This window comes from Ochotona princeps, chromosome 22, assembly GCF_030435755.1.
Source record: "Ochotona princeps isolate mOchPri1 chromosome 22, mOchPri1.hap1, whole genome shotgun sequence".
Lineage (NCBI taxonomy): Eukaryota > Metazoa > Chordata > Mammalia > Lagomorpha > Ochotonidae > Ochotona > Ochotona princeps.
This window is the reverse complement of record NC_080853.1, coordinates 34,733,490-34,754,766: the sequence shown is the minus strand read 5'-3', so window position 1 is coordinate 34,754,766 and position 21,277 is coordinate 34,733,490. Positions and strand designations below refer to the sequence as shown.

The following is a 21,277-nucleotide window of genomic DNA, read 5'->3' as shown; positions in this document are numbered from 1 at the left end:
TGGAAGGACGGGTCGGGGAGCGCCGGGCAGCGTCGGGCAGGGCAAGGACGGTCAGCGGTGGGCAGCGTCGGGGACCGCCGGGCAGGGCAGGGCAGGGCAGGGCAGCGTCGGGCGGGTCGCTCCCCTCCATCCCCGGCCGCCTGGACCGCACCAATCTCCTGCTGTCCCCGGCCGCCAGGGGCGCTGAGCAGCCCGGCTGCGACGGTGTCGCAAAATCGTCGCGAAGGCGTGCTCCCTCGGCGGCCGCGCGGACTGCGTGGACGAGCGGCTGGCCGGCGCCCCGCACCGCTGAGCTCCGCCGGCCCGGGCCATGCTGGCCTCGCGCGTGGTGGCGCGCGGCTCGTGGGCCGCTCTGCGCGGCCGGGCCGCCTGGGCGCCGGGGCTCCGGCCGAGCCAGGGGCGCGTCCGCGGGGCCCCGCCGCCGCCCTCGGCCTGCTGCCTGGGCTGCCTGGCGGAGCGCTGGTGGCCGCGGCCGGGCGCGCTCGGCCCGCGCTGGAGCCACTGCTCGGGGACCGGCAAGGCGGCCGAGGCCGCAAGCAGCCGCTGGCGTCCGGCGAGCGCCGCCAGCCCGGTACGTGCTGGGTCCGCCTGCCTCGGGGCTTCGGAAGCGGCTTGCCGGCAGGTCGTCTTGGGTGGAGGGGCGGACTCCTGGGCGCGCCCGTTAAAACTCACTCCGCTCCCGTTATCGGCCTTTTTGCACGTTGCATTGGTGAAAACAAAGTAGTGATAAATAACCCTCCGCTCGGTCTGTTAAAAGCCTGATTGAATGTTTCGGGAGCGAATCCCCAGTTATTGGAGCGATTTTCAGAAAAGTGCCCGGATTGTGCACTTTTGGTTTGTTTTCCTTTGACCTTCGGCACCCTTACGGATTAGAGGACAGAGGGGGACTTAGGGAGGCTAGGCCGGGATGAAAAGCTGTCTTACCTCTGTAGGACAAAAGGTCAGGAGCTGACGGAGGGAAATACTTGGCCGCTCACCTGTTGACACAGCGCATGAGTGTGGGTGAGCAGGGCTCATGCAATTATTACATCTTCAATTGTTAGGTCTGCACTGAGCCCGGACACTGCTTTCATGAGTTGGCCAGCATGGGTTGAGGTGGGCCACCTCCTGGCTGGGGTCTCCGCTGCAGCATGTGAGTGCTGGAGGCGCTGAAGTGGCCACATCCTGGCTTAGGAGGCCTTCCCGGAAGCGCGCAGGGGCTGGTCGAGTATGCCACAGGTTATCTGGTTGAGTAATCTGAGATTAGCTCTCCTAACTAATGTAGAAACTTGTATAAGTGTCCTAACTAGAAGTGAATGAGGTACCTAACTTGAGCTGAAACAACTTGAGGTGGTGATAAGAACCTCCTTTCCTGTGGCAGTAGCCTTCAGTCCTATGCTGGGACCACATGGAGCCTAGAGGTTGTTGCAACTTTGTCTCTAACGTTGTCCCTGGCTATTGCTGCTCCTTCCCGGGGCCCTTCCTTCCCAGTTGCTGCTCCCTGCCTCCCTTCCCTCCCCACAGTGTCTGTGACTTGCTGGGCCATGCAGCGGTTCGCTTTCTGACGTTCTGTGCGGCAGTCTGGACACCAGACATTTCCTCTTCTCTGAGCTCTGAAGCGCTGCAATCTTTGAAGCTGAAATTGGGATGCATTCCAAGAATGTCTTCCTTGTGTGAGGGGTTGTACTGCTGTGGGTTGTAGTGGACGATATTCGACCACCTGACGCCAACAAGACCTGAGTTGTGCTCATGTTAGTTTTGTTTATAAATACAAGTTTACTGTCGTTAGAGGATGCCTTTCCTTACAGGGTAATTCATGGCATTTTTTTTTAAAGATTTATTTTATTTTATTTTTATTACAAAGTCAGATACACCGAGAGGAGGAGAGACAGAGGAAGTGGAGCTGCCGGGATTAGAACCAGCGGCCATATGGGATCAAGGCGAGGACCTTAGCCACTAGGCCACGCCGCCAAGCCCTCATGGCATTTTTTTAAGGAGTGCTGTTTTAAAGCTTTATTTATTTATTTACAAGACAAAGTTAGAGAGGGAGAGACATTTCATCTGCTGGTTTGCACTCCCCACGTAGCTGCAGTGGCCTGAGCTGGGCTGGTTCGAAGCCAGAGCTTTCTCTTAGTCTTTGAGTCTTCCTTGTCCTGCAGGGGTCCGATCACGTGGGCCATCTGCTCCCCCAGGCACATTAGCAGGGAGCTGGATTGGAAGTGGAGGAAGCTGGGGCTCTGAGGCCTGTGTGGGATGGTTGTGCTGCAAGTGGCAGCTTTACTTACTGTGCCGCAGCACCAGCCCCAGATTGTGGGATTTTTTTTTTTTTTGAAGATTTATTCATTTTATTACAGCCAGATATACACAGAGGAGGAGAGACAGGAAGGAAGATCTTCCGTCCGATGATTCACTCCCCAGGTGAGCCGCAACGGACCGATGCGCGCCATCCGAAGCCAGGAACCTGGAACCTCTTCCGGGTCTCCCACACGGGTGCAGGGTCCCAAGAATTTGGCCATCCTCGACTGCTTTCCCAGGCCACAGGCGGGAGCTGGATGGGAAGTGGAGCTGCCGGGATTAGAACCGGCGCCCATATGGGATCCCGGGGTGTTCAAGGCGAGGACTTTAGCCGCTAGGCCACGCCGCCGGGCCCTAGATTGTGGGATATTAAAAGGTGTCTTTATTTTTTTTTTTTTTTTATTTTTTTTTTTTAAAGATTTATTCATTTTATTACAGCCAGATATATACAGAGGAGAGACAGAGAGGAAGATCTTCCGTCCGATGATTCACTCCCCAAGTGAGCCGCAACGGGCCGATGCGCGCCGATCCGAAGCCGGGAACCTGGAACCTCTTCCGGGTCTCCCACGCGGGTGCAGGGTCCCAATGCATTGGGCCGTCCTTGACTGCTTTCCCAGGCCACAAGCAGGGAGCTGGATGGGAAGTGGAGCTGCCGGGATTAGAACCGGCGCCCATATGGGATCCCGGGGCTTTCAAGGCGAGGACTTTAGCCGCTAGGCCACGCCGCCGGGCCCAAAGGTGTCTTTAGAAATGGGTTCTGCCCTCCCCCTTCCTAAAACCAGAGTGAAGGTTCAGGCATATAGATTGCTGATTAAGAAAGAGGTGATTAAGAAAGAAGGTTCTTGCAAACGCCAGGTCCCATGAGGGGATCGGGCAGTCTTAGAGGAAAACATCCCCTGGCTTCAGTGAAGGGTGTTTTCTTGAAGTTGCTTCTGACCCCAGTCCCACATTGTCACACAAGGTATCTTCTGCTGGGTCTTTGGAAGGTGGGATACCCTGTGTCAGTCTGGGTCCCATTGGCACAGAAGGTGGGGTGACTGTCCCTCTGGGCAGCTGTCTGAGAGCCATTGTGTTTCTGCCAGCCTCAGCTGCCTGGCCCCAGTGCGGCTTCCAGGCGCCTGAGCTGGAGGGCCCAGGGTCTCCCTGGAGCCATGAGACCTGCGCTGTGCTCAGAACAGGTTGACCAGGGTTCTCGTTCTTTCCAAAGCTCTCAGTCTCTACTTCTGTCTCCATTTTCTTTCCGCAAGTCTTCTAGTGCAGAATTAAAGCAGGAGTGTCCCCCCATGTCTCAATGACATGAACAGCATTTGACATTCTGGTGACGGACAGGGACAGTGGATGACAGACTCAGTGTGTCAGGCCGGCCCTGGGGTTGCCAACGTGGCTTCTAGACCGCCTGCTCACGGGTGGCCTTCTGGAAGTTCTGCTTCTAAAAGCAGCATGTTTGATATCTATCATAGGAGCAGAACAGATTTCAAAACTCAAAGTATTAAACAAGTTGATGTGATTTCTAGCCTATTAGGTTGACAAAATGTAATTTTCTAACAACTCCAGTTAAACAGTGATTTTATGGTGTTTCATTTATTTTTCGTTCTTTGTCTTTCAGTATGAAAACCCCTGGACAATCCCAAATATGTTGTCAATGACGAGAATTGGCTTGGCTCCTATTTTGGGCTATTTGATCATTGAAGAAGACTTTAATATCGCACTAGGCGTTTTTGCTTTGGCTGGGCTGACGGATTTGGTAAGTTGTAAGTGCGCTCTGGGTCTGCTCTTTTCCTGGCTCCCAGGGTCCCTACTACCGCCTTAGTGAGAGAGCCCAGCCAGCCGTAGTCAGCTTTGCCTTGGCAGGATACTGTCAAGGTGAAGGCTGTGTACTGATTTACGGAGGATGTGTCGTCAGCGTGGAACTGTTCTCGGTAGGATCTAAGAGAGGATGTAAAGGTTGTAGGGGGCCAGAGGAGGGATTGCTTCTTATGCTTACTCAGTGGAGATACTCTGACCGGCAGCTGGCCTCAGTTTTCCTGGTAGAGGGGATGGCAGTGGCCCAGAGGAACTGATGGAGCTGGGGTGTGGCCTGGGGTGCCCAGGTTAGGGCAGCAGGAAGCCTCAGGTGCCCTGAGGGGCTGGTCTCTGTCCACTTAGCTGCTTGTAAAGGCTCTCCGGGCTGGGCATGTAGCATCCTTCCACCTTGCACTCCCCCAACAGAAGGCAGCCAAAGGAAAGAAGAGCTCCTGCATGCCGTTTGTGTGGGAGGGGAAGAACTGGGAAGCAGAAGGCACTTGCATGAACCTTTGGGGGCTGGCCAGCTGACATGTTGGCATTATTTATGCCCCACCCCCTTGTTTCATAAAGGATTTTAAACGGTATGTAAAACCATACATGCTGTTAAAACAGGGAAGCAGGGTAAGACAGAAGAGTCCCCAGATGGGCAGTGACAATCAGGTGCCTCCTCTGATCGATGAATGTTTGACAAGTTTTGCTCAAAGTTCACTTCGAATAGAGAGAAATGTGTTTTAAGTGAGCTCTGCACGGTACCTTTCTCGGTGATTTCAGCTGTTCCTTTTTGGTTCATAGAAGCCATCCTACACCTGTCCAGTAGCAGTAACCTTGGTGAGCAATACGGAGTTAATCAAGGAAGCTTTTGGAGGGACAGCCTGGGAGAGCAATTGTCTGGTGGTACTTGCGGAAGCTCTTCCCCCCGAGCTTAGCTCCTGTGGGCCACCCTGTCTCCATCCTAGCAGTCTTTCTCCTTTTCTGTACTCCCTGCTTTTCTATCCAAGTCCCTCAAAAGACTATTATGTTGATCATGAGATTTTTTTTTTTTTAACATAGCAAAATGACTTTGCGTTAGTGGAGTCATTTCTTTTTCTCTGTATGCTGGTTTTTCTCCTCCTAGCTGCCGCCTGAAGCTGCAGTATTCACTGAATAGGACAGAGGCCTCGAGAACAGTTTGCTAACTATGTAAGATGATTAGTGTGGAAGCGTGAGTTACCTGATGCAGAATTGGGCATTGACTCCAAGGAGGTTTTGATGCCACAGCTCGGTCCCTGGGCGGATGGCCTGTTTATTACGGTAGTTCAAGCAGGGTAATGAGGAGGGCTAGCCACTGCTGCTATGGAGAGTGTGTGCTGGAAGGAACAGAGATGTGGAGGAGTGGGCGGAAGCTTGGAGTAGGAGAGAAGTGAGCGATGCGGGGATGCCTGGAAGCTAGAAGCTGGTGGGCTGACTCTGCGGGATGAATCTGGTCTGCTATCTCTCACTTTTTTCTTCTCTTCAAAATCCAGGAAAATGGAGCTGTATTTTCTATGATGAGCACCACTTGGGATAGGATAGAGTTTAGGGGTGAGCACCACAAATTCTGGTGTCTGTCCACGCAGGGCTGTAGTGGCAGAGTTCAGCACAGTTGTGTGACACTAGAGGAAGTCGTCATGGCAGAGCTGCGGGCTTCAGAGTGGTCAGAGACACGTGGCTGAGTCGGGGGTGAAGTGATCTAGGCTGAGGTAGGAGGAGAGAGACACGGGTCGAGAACTGAGTCCTGGAGCGCTCGCGCAAAGGCTACGGGGAGGGAGTAGTTGGGAAGGAAAGAAGGAGATTGGCAGTGAGGTGAGGAGGGAGGAGTTCCTCAGTTCTGTGCACGTCGGTCATCCCAAGGCCTCTGCTCAGTGAGCTCCGAGCATCCCTGGGGGTAGCGGTTGGAGAGGTGGACCCGTGAGCTGGTGAGCAGGGTGCTGGCTGCAAGAGCTTTGCTTGGAGGTAGCCTGGCTTTCTAGAGAAATGGGACCACGTGAAGGTGGTTTTCAAGATGCGGGACTGTTTCACACAGTTCATGGAAAATGGAATTAGAAGATATATTTATTTTGGTACAAAACGTTTTTAAATGTGTGTATGGAGGCATTAAGGGGTACATGATGAATAAGTATTATGAAAAGCTTATGCATGGGTTTCAGAATTTTTTTTTCAATAAAATGAGCTTGTCTTCATTTTTCTTTAGAAAAATTGTTTATTTTAAAAGTAGAGAATGAGAGAGAAATGACCTCTCTTGGTTCACTGCCCAGATGCCCACCCCAGCTGAGACTGAAGGCAGGAGCCAAGATCTGAGTCCAGGTGGCGGAGACCTAACCCTTGGCCGGCTACTTCCGGGGTGTTGGAGGGTGGCATGAGAGCACTCGGAGTGTTGTCTACGTTAACTGATGTGCCAGATACCCGCACTTGTTTTTGTTTGTTTTGTTTTGACAGGCTGTGCTCTCATTCGCTTGTTATGGCCCGAATTCCCATAGCAGCTGGGAGCACAGCCAGGTTCTGCATGCCTGTTTCCCACATCGGTGGTGGGAACTCAGTTACTGGGGCATTCACCTGCTCCTTCCCAGGGTCTACACTGCAGGAAGCGGGAATCAGGGAGCTTCCCAGGGTCTACTCTGCAGGAAGCTGGAATCAGGGAACTTCCCAGGGTCTACACTGCAGGAAGCTGGAATCAGGGAGCCGGGGCTGCTGTTGAACTCAGTGGGTATCTCCACCGGCTTGTGGACTGTTAAGCTGGACACCTGGCCATTTGATTCTTTAATTCCATTTCGCCTTGGACTCTGGCAAATATCCTTGTATCTATCGGGGGGAGCTCCTGTTAATCACTTGATTAACCAGGGATGAGGTGGACAGGGAGAAGCTGACAATGCAGGATAGAGAGGCAGGCGGGGATGTCGGAGGGAAGGCAGAGTAAACCGGCAGAGGTGCCATTTGGTGGTGGCAAAGTGAGAATGTGCTCCTGTCCTGCAGGAAAATAAGGACCTGCCAGTGTGTTAGAGTGCCACCCTAGGGAGGAGAGGTGGGTCTGTGGTGAGAGCTGCAGTGGCAAAGACATTAGCTAGACTATTTTTTGAAAATAAGATTTATTCATCTGTCTTTGAAAGGCACATTTTACAGAGAGAGAAGGAAAGTAAAGAGAAGGTCTTCCATCCACTGATTCACTTCCCAAATGGCCACAGCCAGACCTGAGCTGATCCGAAACCAGGAGCCAGGAGCTTCTTCCAGGTCTCCCCGTGGGTGCAGCGTCTCAAAGCTTTGAACCGTCCTCCCTGGCTCTCCCAGGCCACAAGCAAGAGCTTGACAGGAAGCAGAGCTTCTAGGACTTGAACCGGTGCCCATATGGGATGCTGGTGCCACAGTGGAGGGGATTAGCTTGCCATGCCACTGTGCCATCCCCTGTGGTCACAGATTCAAAGTGAGACCAACCAGCCCGTTAATATTTTTCTTGAGCAATATTCAGCTGTTGGGCACAGGCCTGGAGTATACAGGCAGTTTTGTTTAAGCAGGTTGCGGGAGAATCAGGAGTGTTTGCAAAGGGGTGATTGTGAGAGTCTTGGGATCGAACTTGGGTTAGAGGTCTGGTTAGGACAGAAGGATGAAGCAAGTGAGAGAATAGAGGAGGAGGAGGGAACCTGGTGTGATAGTCTAGTGGCTAAATCCTTGCCCTGTGTGGGCGACACAGGGTGCCAGCTCGTGTCCCAGTTGCTCCACTTCCCATCCAGCTCCCTCCTTGTGGCCTGGGAAAGCAGTCAAGGACAGCCCAAAGCCTTGGGACCCTGTACCTGCATGGGAGACCCAGAAGAAACTCCTGGCTCCTGGCTTGGGATTGACTTAGTTCCAGCCATTGGGGCCATTTGAGGAGTGATTCAACGGATAGAAGATCTTTCTCTCCATCTAAGCTTCTCTCTAGAAATCTGCATCCCCAATAAAAAAAAAGTAAATACATTTTAAAGAATAAGTAAATAAATAACTGAGAGTGGGAGGGGAAGTTGCCTGAGATCCAAAGCTCCAGCAAAACCTGTGTGGCCCGAGGCCCTGGCTCCTGTGGACAGCGTGACCTCAGGCCTGCTGAAGGAGGCTGGTCGAGTCAGTGTAAGAGCAATAGTAGTGACTGCTTTCTCTGGGGGTTTGCTCAGTGCTCTGTGTACAGGTGAACCGGGTTTAACTAAGGCGTCTGCCCTACTGGAAGTCACACAGCCTGTGGGTGGCTGAGCAGTGTGGGCACCAATGCTCCCTTCGCTGCAAGACCACGCTCTTAGGCTCCCGTGCTCCTGCCCCAATCTCTCAAACACTTGAGATGTGGAAAGCTTCATGCTTTATTGAGTTGTGCCGTGTTTAATTTCATCTGAATTTACCCTCTCTTTCCCCTTAGAAATAGAAATTAAAAACTTGCTGAAGCTTCGGGTTAAATAAAATGAATAATGCCAGGTAGGGACTTGGGGCCAGCCAGCAGTGTCCATCCTGTTGGTTGTCGCACAAGAAGGTTCCTGGTTTCAGTCCACATCTTTCTGTTTCTCAAGTTCAGCTGGAGATCTGGGTGTTTGGGAGAAGACTGAATGTTGGCAACTAATTGTGTAGGCCCCGTTGGACCCACCGTCTACCAGGTGGACCTCGCCTTCCGTCATTCGTTTCTAATGACAGTAAGCGAGTGAAACAAGTAATTTATATGTCAGAATTTTACCTAGAGTGGGTGTAAAGATTGATATGGATAGGTCAGAATATGAAGTTAGCAGTAGGTATTAACACAAAAGAAATTTTAAAAAGCTTGTGAATCCATACAGAATTGGACCCTGGTATGGGAAAGTGGTCTGGTTGCGAAGGGTTAGCAATCGCACCGCGAAAGAGTATTGCTGGCGGGTGAAGGCGACCACGTTGGCCGAGTGTGCTAGCCCAGGTCTTGGGGCCGGCTCCACGCCCTGCCAGCTGCGCTTTCCGGGAGTGTTCTTGGGCTCCTGCATTCTCAAAGGGACATGGTGAGAATATTGAAAACTAACCAACAAAAAGACCTTGAGGAGAAAAATACTAGAGAAATGTGAAAATGTTTTAAGAACTGGTTACTGATATAAAAACGAAATGTGCAGCAGTGAAAGAATGAGATTGTTTGGGTCTAAGCTACAGAAGAGATGTTATTCGTGTTCTATGAAAGTATGGTATCTCTTAAGCGTCAAGATATCCACTCTGTTCCTATTATGACATTTATAAAAAACACTTTTATTTTCAGTTGGACGGATTTATTGCTCGAAACTGGGCCAATCAAAAATCAGCTTTGGGAAGTGTTCTTGATCCGCTCGCTGATAAAGTACTGATCAGCGTCTTATGTATTAGCTTGACCTATGCAGATCTTATCCCAGGTAAGAACGCCGCCATGCGCACTTCGAACTAGCCCAGGGAAGAATGGCATTAGCCTAGGATTTCTCTTGGGAGACAAAAATATATTCAACTTTAAACTGTTACTCTGATGTTGAACTGTTGAACTGTTTTGTTTACCAAGCCTTGTGATGATTTTAGGATTTATGTCCTGATTATATTAGAGTCAATAGAATCAAAATTAAAGTAGCAGTTATCTTTCAGGATTAGCATTGAATAGATATTTCATAGTGCCAGTCCATTTACTTTAGAACCCCTTTTTAATGCTATGTCACGTATTTTTAGTGCCTGGTCTTTGAAAATAATTTCAAGTTTTCCTAAGTCTATCATTGTCTTTAATAGTTTAACCACAGTAAGAATTCTGAAAACCTTAATGGGATGCTGTTGATGCAGTTCCTATCCTATATAAGTTTGTATATTAGCCGAATACTCTCTCTAACCAAGCCCTATGACCTTTTTGTAATTTGCATGTGCTTTCCTGGTTGGCTGTTTTGGATTTGAGCTGCATTTCTCATTTGGTTGTTCTCAATCCAGGTTCAATTTTCTTTTTCCAAGTTTGAGGTAGGCCCCGAGAGCACAGAGACTCGACAGTCCTCTGGTCCTGCGTGAGGCGTCAGGCTGGCGTGCTCTCCTCGAGCTGTGGTTCCTCCTTCCAAAGTTCAATACTAGATAAAAAAAAGAACTTGACAATTGTTTGTACTTATCTGCTTCTTTGAAAGTTAGTGTTGAGATGTGTATGTATGTGGCTCGGGGTTGAGAAGCAGGGGGGATACTTCCATTCTAAAGAATAGAATTTATAAGACCCACTGTACATTCTGTTGACACTATTCAACACTCAAGTGGTTATGTTGTGCCTGTTGTGTTGTTTCACAAAGACCAGCCTGGTCGTTTGCCTGTTGGAATAGAGCAGTCATGTCCAGGCTTTAGGTACTGTGACTAATGTTACCTTGAACTTTGAACGATTAACGTGGCTGCTCTCCAAGCGCTTGAACTGGGCGTGATTTTTCAGTTGGAGTTCTTTATCACTAAGAATTTTGATATTTGAAAGTATATGCAATCTTACTCCATGTACTTGCCGATTCTGCCTTGCTGTTCAGAAGTCAGAATTAGGCCATTTTAATACCTTTTACTTTTCATGTCGTGACAGTGCTTTGTATTGGAAGGCTGAATGAAGACTTTGTCCTCATTGATTTTTTTTTTAAACAACTCATTTCCTGATGCTGAAATGGATATCTCTTTATTCTAGTATTTTTTTTTATTATTATTCAGAAGAATGTGTTTTCCAAACTCATTCCAGTGTTCTATGTGTGTTGGTTCATTTCTGGGGTGTCAGTTTTTTTCATATTCATTTGTCTGTCTTAGCACTGCTTTGCTAAAGGTCTTCATGTCCAGTAGAACTAGTTCTTCCACTTTGGGTATTTTTAGCTTTTTCCATTGGTGTGTATGTTTTAGAATTGGCTTTGTCCAGAATAGTAATTCTAAAGAAAAAAAAATCTGTTGGTTTTTTTTTTTTTATGAAAATTGCTTTTCCTTTTTTTTTATTGTATAAATTTTGTTTTTGAAACTTTTTACATATTTGATTAGGGTGCTAAGGGTCAAAGGCTAGAGGAAAATGAGTGTGATCTGCATTTCCTTTTCTAAAGTTTATGAATAAGGCTCCATATTTCCCTCAAAGCATCTACTTTTGTTGTGTCTCGAATGTTGACAGTAGTGTTTTTGTCGTCTAGTATGAGGGCACCTCAGAGTTTGTAGAAGGTGGAATTGAAAGATGAATTCATTTTGGTGCAGGAAAAAGTGGTGAAATCCATTAATACTTATAATATAAATTATCATGAAACTTAAAATTTGCTTAAGAGACATACAAGGGAGCGCCCATCTGCTGGTTCACTTCCCAGCTGGGAAGCCAGGAACTCAACCCAGGGCTCCGTGTGAGTGCCAGGGACTCGGCCGCTGCTCCCCAGGGCCCCCAGGAGAAGGGCCCGAGTTGGGTGCCAGAGGAGGGCATCCTGCCCAGGCACTGACACAAGGCGTGGGCATCTTAAACAGGAGGTTAAGCTTTCCAGGAGCTTCTTAAAGACCTTTTCATATAAATATTTTTCTGTTTGTTATGATTCTTTGATCTGTTGGGTTACTATTTTCTAACAGTTGTTAATTGGCAGGGATTTTATAGGGATCCTTTTTGATATTGATTTCAAACTTGATTCTTGTGTTTAGAGAACGTGCTCTGATTTCAGCCTTTCCGCCCGAGTATGTTGTCAGAAATGTTAACAATTTCATGTGTGCTTCTGATGAATATGTACTCTGCAGGGGGCCAGTACAAAGGGTCTCCTGAAAATTCATGGAGATGCATGTTAGGAAAAACCTGGATTTCAAAAGCAAAACTTTTGAAATCTTATCTCCCCCCCCTCCATGTTTACTTGTTGTTAGACTTTAATTTGCATGGGTTTGCTGTGTTTGAAGAGTCATTGTTAATTTTTGTCAGCTCATGGTAGATATGAAGAAAGTTGGGCTTAGAGATGCAGAAATACTGAACATCACGGTTTGCTGTCTTCTTGCTTGACTAACGGATTTGCTGCGAATGCCGTGGCCCGAGTGTGTAAGCATTCTCTCGGAACAGTGCTGTCATTCGAATCGGCACTGAAACACTTCTGATCCTGGGCATTTTGGGTCAGGGATACTCAACCCGTCATGAAACTGCTGACAAACTGAACTCATTGAATGACTGATGAGGAGGAAGAATAGCAGTTTCCTGGAGAAGAATCACATTTGGGTCCCTGCAGGTTGTACCTGTATCAGATTATACTTGTAAGAGAAAATGGCACAAGCCAGCCATGATGCGCGAGAGGGGCGGAGACTGCTCAGATGTTCTCAGCCGGGCCATCTCTCCGTGTAGTTCTGCGGCCCGGTCAGGGATCACAGCTCCTGTGGGGGAGCCACATTGATTGTTACTGCTTACAAGTGTAAGCCGGGGAATCAGCCATCTGAAAGGCAGACAGCCTTCCCAGCCCGGGTCTGAAACTGTCTTCAGGGCAGGTTAAGGAAGATTAGAAAACTCCGAGACTGGAGACTGGGTGAGGAACCCTATACACTTGTATAGGGTTATAAAATGTTATAAAATGTTCCTTGTGGGGAGGACCAGTTTGTGCTAAAAAGACAAAGTGAGGCTTTATTGTATTCATAATGTCTGTTAGTCGTTTCCAGAATCCTCATTAAAGTTATTTTATATTTGATTTTCAGTTCCACTGACTTACATGATAATTTCAAGAGATGTCATGTTGATCGCTGCTGTTTTTTATGTCAGATATCGAACTCTTCCAACACCGGTGAGTTTGTTTTGAAAAAAAAAGTTACTTATGCTAATTAAATTCTTCATATTAAGGCTTTGGATAGGGGAAAGTTTTTTTTTTTTTGTCTTTTTTTTTTTTTAAGGTCTATTTATTTTATTGGAAAGGCAGATATGTAGAAAGGAGGAGAGACAGAGAGGAAGATCTTCCGTCCGATGATTCACTCTCCAAGTGGCCCCATAATGGCCGGTGCTGTGCCAATCCCAAGCCAGGAGCCAGGAACTTCTTTCCGGGTCTCCCACATGGGTGCAGGGTCCCAAGGCTTTGGGCCATCCTTGACTGTTCTCTCAGGCCACAAGCAGGGAGCTGGATGGGAAGTGGAGCTGCCGGGATTAGAACCGGCGCCCGTATACGATCCCAGGGCATTCAAGGCAAGGACCTTAACCACTAGGCTATCGCGTCAGGCCTGGGGCAAGTTTTTGAAGGGTTTTAAGCTGTTTCAGCCTATGGGAATACTTCATGACAGCTTGAAAATTTTACAATCCAGGACTGTAAGAAGTAGCTGTCTTGCTGTTTGAGTTACTTAGTCTGTTTGCAGCTGATGGTGCGGTCTCCAGACCAGCTGGCCCCATTGCCATCTTCAGACTTTGGGAGGCTGGGTTGGGAGTGTTTACCATCTGCTCAGGCTGTGCTAAGTTAATCTCTATTATGGTTTGTCTACAAGTGTTTCTTTATAATCACAGTTATGTGTGCCTGGAGTGGCATCCTTGTTTACTTTTCCATTGCTTCTATAAATATTTGAGCACATAGCATAATAACTTTGGTTACCAGTCTTGTGGAAATAGACCAATATTTCATTCATTTTTTTTAACTCACAAAATTGATTTCCGATAGCCTACATATGAGTTATAAAGGATGTAGGTAGGGCCGTGCTCAAAGAGCGGAATTAAAAATATGCATATTCATAGTTTAGCTGGCTTAGGGCTAGACCTACAGTAAGGACTCATTGATCGTTACCTATGTGGGATAATAAAATGTATGTTTTGGGTTTGAACAACAAATTGAATACTGTGCTTTTGTGTGTTCTGTGACAGCGAACGCTATCTAAGTATTTCAATCCTTGCTATGCCACTGCTAGGTTAAAGCCAACATTCATCAGCAAGGTAAGAGACGTAAAACATCATTTTAAATTATCCCTGTGTGAGTTTTTGTTAGGATGAACGTAAACCTCAGCCAGGAGCAGCTGAACAGGAGGCAGATGGGTTGGCTGAGAGGGATTAGCAAATGGGTCAGGCAGAGCACTCAATCCATCGCTTTTGTCCTCCCAGCTTATCGGATCTGTAGTATAGCACTGTGTCAGATTTAGTGGTTTGATGGTTTAAGCCTCTGGAGGAATAGGGCTGGGGGAGGTGAAGCGAGCTGGGATAGAGTTGCTTTTTGTGTGTGAGGGAGAGGGATTAAGAGCCCCTCGTGGTCTGGCCTCCTCTCTCCCAAGGGTGGAGGTAGAGGATAATAAGGTCCTTTACCTGCAGGTCGGCCTTCGAAATGCAAAGCAATGGAATTTCTGCCCACCGATACACAACTGCTCCTGTCAGCTCTCCTTTCTTTTTCCTGAGCTTCTGCAGGGCAGTAGTAGCAGTAACATAATTTGCATGCAAGAAAGGATGATCCCATGTGCATTTTCCTGCTAGCTCTGATAGGTGTTTGTCCTGTTCTGTGACAGCTGTGACAGGGAAGGGAACCTGGTCATCTTGAGACAGACCCCCACGGCTGGCCTGGGACCTCCATAACCAGAGGGGTTTGAATTTAACATGCCACAGAAAGTGGATTGAAGAGGTGCCAGGGACAAATGCCTCAAGCAAACCTCTGTTGTCATAGGAAGTCAAGATTCCAGACAAAGTGCTAGTTAATTTTCGAAAGCGAAGTCAGATGTGTGTTCTTTGGCCCACGAAGCGCTTCCCTGGGCACTGCCCCCGCCCTGCCCGTCCCAGACTGTCCCAGTGCTTGTCCCACAGGTGGACAGGGCTCTCCTGCTCAGCCCGTTTGGTCTTCTGCCATGGTGCCGCCTTTGGCAGTGGAGTTCCCTCCTTCTGGAGAGGCTGTTCTGGAGGTGAATGCTTGGCAGCGCTGTAACCCCGGAGGCCAGCGGGGCACGTGGGGAAGGGGAGGAGTGTTGGATGGGGCCCTGCAGGTCTGAGTTGCAGGCTCGGTTCTGTTGTCTGACGTGTTGCCAGGTGTCACAGGTCGGGACCTCTCATCTGTGACTTGTTGCCCTAGGTGAACACAGCGGTCCAGTTGATCTTGGTGGCGGCGTCTTTGGCAGCTCCAGTTTTCAATTACGCTGACAGCATTTACCTCCAGATGCTTTGGTAAGCCACCTTAGACTTGCTCCAAGGATGTGCACGGAAGGGCTTGTTGGAGCAGTCCTAACTAACATGGGCATGCTGTTTTTTAAAATTTTATTTATTTATTTGTTTTTATTTTTTATTTTTTGGAAAGTCAGATATACAGAGGAGGAGAGACAGAGAGGAAGATCTTCCATCTGATGTTTCACTCCCCAAGTGAGCCGTAACGGGCCGGTGCGTGCCGATCCGATGCCGGGAACCAGGAACCTCTTCCGGGTCTCCCACGTGGGTGCAGGGTCCCAAGGCTTTGGGCCGTCCTCGACTGCCTTCGCAGGCCACAAGCAGGGAGCTGGGTGGGAAGCGGGGCTGCTGGGATTGGAACTTGCACACATATGGTATCCCAGTGTGTGCAAGGCGACGACTTTAACCACCAGGCTGCCATGCCAGGCCCTAGACATGTTCTTAAAGTGCGTGTTGAGTGCCAACTTGATAAAGTGGCTGCACTGTGTGGTGGACAGTGCAGAAGCTTCCTTACTATCAGGTGTGGGATTTCGAAGTCATTTTGCATGAACTTAAAGGGATGAACGACACAGGTAATATGTTGAGGTTTCAGGGGAGGAAAAGAAAATTCAAGCTAGAAAGAAGGAAAGCTGGGCCTGGTACAATGGCTCAGTTGGCTGAATACTTGCCTTGCAAGTGTCAGTATCCCATATGGGCGCCAGTTTTGTCCTGGCTACTCCGCTTCCCATCCAGCTCCCTGCTTGTGGCCTGGGAAAGCAGGAGACGATGACCCAAACCTTGGGACCCTGCACCCGTGTGGGAGACCAGGAAGAAGCTCCTGGCTTCGGATTGGCTCAGCTCTGACTGTAGCGGCTACTTAGGGAGTAAACCAGCTCTTTCTATCTGTCCCTTCTCCTCTGTAAATCTGATATGTCTTTCCAATAAAAATAACTAAATCCTTAATTAAAAAAAGAAAAAGAGAGAAGGCAGGGACGTTTGAGCCTAGAGATATTGGTGGACTTTTTGAGGAAGCAAGGGAGGCCTCAGATGGCAGGTGACCCTGAGCACTGGCAGACAGGGCGGCATGGACGGAAGTGAGCCCAGCTTGCTGGAACGGAGACCTGCAGGGGAATTTGAATCTTATTTTGCTAATTGCTTATCTGTAGGCGTGAAAATGTGCCCGATTCAAACTCGGAGTGTTGATGTGCCTTTATACGTGCACACTCACCCTGCTTCATCCGACATCTTCTGATGTAGAACGCTTTTTGATTGCTAGTCATCAGAGGGAGTTTTTTCTTTCTAGAATACGCCACATCCACTATAGATCCTCTCTGCTCTTGGTTCATGTCCCCTTTTTAACAGTGCTTATTTATGTGGCTAAAAGAGAGAGAGAGAGAGAGATCTTCCAGTGCTGGGTTCACTTTGGGTTCACTTCCCAGGTGATGACCACAACGCGGGCTGGGTGAGGGTGAAGCCAGGAGCCCAGGGCTCATCCACATCTCCCACCAGATGTCAGGAAACCAAGTACTCAGTGTCACTGCTGCCTCCCACAGCACACATTAGCAGGGAGCTGGCCTCGAGCAGAGCTGGGATTTGAACCCAGGCACTCAGATAATGGGATGCCGGCATGCCGGGTGGCTTAACTTCCTGCATTAACGTCCTACCGCATTTTCTTTCTTTCTTTCTTTCTTTCTTTCTTTCTTTCTTTCTTTCTTTCTTTCTTTCTTTCTTTCTTTCTTTCTTTCTTTCTTTCTTTCTTTCTTTCTTTCTTTTCCTTCCTTCCTTCCTTCCTTCCTTCCTTCCTTCCTTCCTTCCTTCTTTTTCTCTTTCTTTCTTTCCCTAAGATTTATTTTTATTTATTTGAAAGGCAGAGTTAAGAGGGACAGGTCTTCTGTCTGCTGGTTTACTCCCCAAATGGCCAGAAACCAGGACCCGGGACCTGCTTTTGAGTCATTTAAAAGCATTTGAGCCATTTTCTGCTTTCCCACCACATTAGCAGGGAGCTGGATTGGAAATAGACTCAAACTGGCGCCCCTATGGAATACCGGTGCCGTAGGCAGCGGCTTTACCCACTACACCACAGAACTGACCCCATTTTCTGCTAGGTGATGTAAGAACTTCAAGCATGCCCGTAGTCTGAGTATGGGCCCCACCTGACTTTGTGCCATTTTTCTCCAGTTCTTTTACAATCATCTTGCCTGTTTTGACAGTAATTTTTTTAAAAATCAACTGTGTTTATAGTTTTTCTAAAGTATCCTGCTTAGTTCTCAACAATAGCAGTCATTCAGTGTTTCACTCGTTTTTGTGTTAAGTTTTGAGCATCAGACGGATATGGATGCATTTGGAATCAAGCAAGAATGTGTCTTAATGATTCTACATCACCTAATGGAGGCAGAAGCCATGGGTCCAGCAAAAGTCTTCTGCTGGCCCAACCATCCAGCAGCCCAGGCACCACTTTGTCATGCCAAGGTCAGGTCAGGCTAGTGGTCCACTTAAGAAAAAAAAAAAAACAATAAAGAAACCGGAAATGACTCGGATGGCCTTGGCATTCTCAAAGGCTGCGGGAAGTACAGTCTGGTACTGCAGGCTGTGTCTGCACTTTAGGGCAAGCCAGTTGTTAACATAGTCCTGATAGTGCTGGCCCTGAGCAGGTGCAGAGCGTGGCCATTCCCTCATCAGTAGGATGAAGTGAGAATAAACCTAGGATGTAATATACCTAGACTAATGTCAGGTATAAGTGGCAGCTGCTGTGGCTGGCACAGTGACATAACAGACTAAGTGCCTCCTGCAGTGCCAGCTTCCCTCTGAGCACCAGTTCATGTCCCGGCTGCTCCACTTCTGATCCGTCTGCCTGCTTATGACCTGGGAAAGCAGAGGAGGATGCCCATCTCCTTGAGCCCCTGCACCACGTAGAAGACCCAGGAAAGCGGCTCCTGGCATCAGGTCTGCTCATGTCTGGCTGTTGTGGCCATTTGGGGTCACCTTTCTCTGCCCCTCCTTTTTATCTCTCCTCTTTAAAATCTGCCTTCCAAACAATGTATGTGTCTTTAAAAATGGCAGCTGCTAGGGCCCATCGCGATAGCCTAGTGGCTAAAGTCCTCACCTTGCACATGTTGGGATCACATATGGGTACCGGTTCTAATCCCAGTAGCCTCTCTTCCCCTCCAGCTCTCTGCTGGATGGCCTGGGAAGGCAGCTGAGGATGGCCCAAAGCCTTGGCCACCCTGCACCCACATGAGAGACCCAAAAGAAGCTCCTGGGTCCTGGCTTCGGATAGACGTGGTTCTGGCCACTGCAGCTACTTGGGGAGTGGATCATCAGACGGGAGATCTTCCTCTGCCTCTCCTCCTCTCTGTATATCTGACTTTGCAACAAAAATAAATATATTTTTTTAAAACGGCAGCTGCTAGTGTCGTTCTTAATTTTTAGAGCTAAACATTATTTAGATTTCTTTCTTTTTTTTTTTTTTAAGTTAGTTTTATTTGGAAGCACAGTTACAGTGAGAAGGAGAGACCGAGAGAGATCTTCCATCCGTTCATTCACTCCTCAGATGGCCCCTACGCCCAGAGCTGAGCCAGCCTGAAGCCAGGAGCTCCTTCCCGATCTCCCATGCGGGTGCTGGGTCCAAAGACCTGAGCCATCCTCTACGGCTTTCCCAGGCCGCAAGCAGGGAGCTGGAAGGGAAGTGCAACAGGCACCAATATGGGATACGGGGCTGCAGGCTGGGGATAGGGTGCTGTACTACTGCACCAGCCCCAAGAGTCTTATCATTAAATTATAACAAAGTCTTTTTTATTTTAAATAGATCTTTTGCATGTCTCCTTCATGGTACTGCTGGTTTTTTTCCGACTTGACGGCTGAGTTTTGTTCTCCCCCCCCCTCCCCCCAGGTGTCTTACAGCTTTCACCACTGCCGCGTCCGCGTACAGCTACTATCACTACGGCCGGAAGACTGTTCAGGTCATAAAGGGGAGATGAGCAGCATCCATCACTGTTCACCAGGGAGCGCTAGAGAGCCTCGGCCGCGGGCCCGGGGACCCACGGGGGCTTGGGGTTCAGCTCCAGCAGGACTTGTGGGGCAAACCATGTCACCAAATCCAAGTAAAGTGCATTGAAAGTAAGCTTGATCATGGGCAAATGCAGAATCTCCAATGTATTTTAAAATACAAATAAAATTGTAACTTAGAATTTTTAATCTTAGGTTTTTTGATTAATTTATAACAGGTGATTATTCCAGTTATTGTCATTTAAAAAAAAATCTTAAAAAAAAAACTTGATTCAGAGAATGGAAACAAAAGAGTTGATGCTTGTCTTTAAGAATTTGATTGACCACAAAGTACCAGGATATCTCCCTGGTTTACATATGTAGCCCACACAACATAGCTATGCACTTGCATATTTGAATTTTAGATCTGTGTGCCCGTGTATTTTTAAGATTTGATCATTAAGGATAATGAGAATAGTTAGCTATGGATGAAACAAAGCTGTAGAGATTTAAAATACTGTATAATTTGCAAATAAGCAGATGAAACAAAGCAGGAGGCGTTGGTGTTTGCTCCCAGCAGTCTGCCAGCCTCATAGGTCCGATGGCTTGTGGAGCAGGTGGCAGGAGCAGTGGGCATGGGAGGCCAGTTCCATTGCGTCACCTCTGTGTAAGGCCTTGGACCTGTACCCCAGCGTTCTGTAAATAATACAAAACTGTATATTTTTCAAAGGATTTTTTTAAAAAACTTTGGGCAATCTTTTGTTAAGATGTTAAAAGAATAAAAGCTGGAAAGAGTTGTAATTTTCCATTTGTGTTGTTCCATGTAGCCTGTTTGATCTGCTGCTGCTCATACACATTTTCTAGCTCCTACAATCACCTCATACACATCACCTGCGCATGGATTCTGGGAAGGGTTGGTCCGAGGGGCTGATGTGGTGCTGCAAGTTAAACTTCCACTGGTGATGCCAGCAGCCCATATGGGAGGACAAGTTTTAACTCCCAGCTGCTCTATTTTTAATCTAACTCCCTGCCAAGGTGCTTGGGAGGCAGCAGACGACAATGGCCCACATACCTCCCATGTGGGAAACCAGAATGAAGTTCCTGGCTTTGGCCTGGCTCCCCACCCTGACCACTGTGGCCATTTGAGGAGTGAACTAGCCTATAGAAGGTCAGTTCTTTCTCTGCCTTTCAAATAGTTCTTTCTTTCTTTCTTTCTTTTTTTTTCAAAGATTTGTTTTGGGGCTAGGCAGATATACAGAGAAAAGGAGAGACAGAGAAAGATCTGTCTACTGGTTCACTCCCCAAGTGGCCACAACACCCAGAGCTGAGCTGATCTGAAGCCAGGAGCCAAGAGCTTCCTCTGGGTCTCCCACATCAGGGCAGGGTCCCAAGGCTTTGGGCCGTCCTTGACTGCTTTCCCAGGCCACAAGCAGGGAGCTGGATGGGAAGTGGAGCATCCAGGACTACAACCGGTGCCCATATGGGATCCCGGCACATGCATGGCGAGGATTCAGCCTCTAGGATATCTCGCCAAGCCCATAATTTCCTTTTTGAAAAACGAGTTGATTTGAGACCATGAGACTTCAAATGCCTTATTCTCTCTGTCCAATCATATAGGTGGGGTGTGGGGGGTTGCAGGTGGACAGTGGCTGGTGAAGTGGAGGCTTCCTGCTGTCTGCTATCCCAGGAGTGGGCAGTGAGGTCGTGAGGACCCAGTCTGCTGAACTGCTGGGGCGGGAGTGCCGCCTCTGAGCTGGCTGGTCCTGGCCAGCTTGTTCCCAGGGCAGCAGCCTTTGAATCCATAAAATCTTAATACTGTGTCCAGTAGACTCTGGCTGGTAGACTTTCCATCTTGACCCTTCATCAAAGCAACGTGGGGATGGCGTTTGGCACAGGGGTCAGAATGCCTGATGCCATGTCAGCAACTCAGATGAGCAGCCAGGTTCTGGCTCCACTCCCAGCTCCAGCTTCCTGGGAGGCAGCAGGTGGATCCAGGTGACGAATGCCTGGCTTCATCCTGGCCCAGTCCTGGCTGGTATGTGCCTTTACATAGTAAAACAGTGGATGAGAAATAGCTCTTTGGTGTTCAAATGAAGTTTTAAAGGCACCAAAGTCACCATTATTGATCAAATAAATTGAGCCATCTGGGGAAGAACATGCAAGCCTCCAATCTGGGGCTACCGGATTATTACACACTATGTTGTGAAAGTGTACATTTCT

The 21,277-nt window shown here is 48.4% G+C and overlaps 1 protein-coding gene across 5 annotated transcripts; it reads left to right on the top strand.

Annotated features, from left to right (window-relative positions):
* The first annotated feature begins 241 nt into the window (after window positions 1-241).
* On the top strand, window positions 242-19,267 carry CRLS1 (cardiolipin synthase 1). Of its 5 annotated transcripts, none has more exons than XM_058679626.1 (7): window positions 242-571; window positions 3,881-4,018; window positions 9,299-9,428; window positions 12,682-12,767; window positions 13,823-13,891; window positions 15,006-15,097; window positions 18,963-19,267. In XM_058679626.1, the coding sequence occupies exons 1-7, from the start codon at window positions 311-313 to the stop codon at window positions 19,048-19,050; spliced, it is 864 nt and encodes a 287-aa protein (XP_058535609.1). In that variant the 5' UTR covers window positions 242-310; the 3' UTR covers window positions 19,051-19,267. The 5 variants fall into 5 exon arrangements, with proteins under 5 accessions (XP_058535609.1, XP_058535610.1, XP_058535612.1 ...); XM_058679627.1 differs by lacking the exon at window positions 242-571 and adding an exon at window positions 1,062-1,218; XM_058679629.1 differs by lacking the exon at window positions 242-571 and adding an exon at window positions 1,066-1,207.
* Window positions 19,268-21,277: the final 2,010 nt, after the last annotated feature.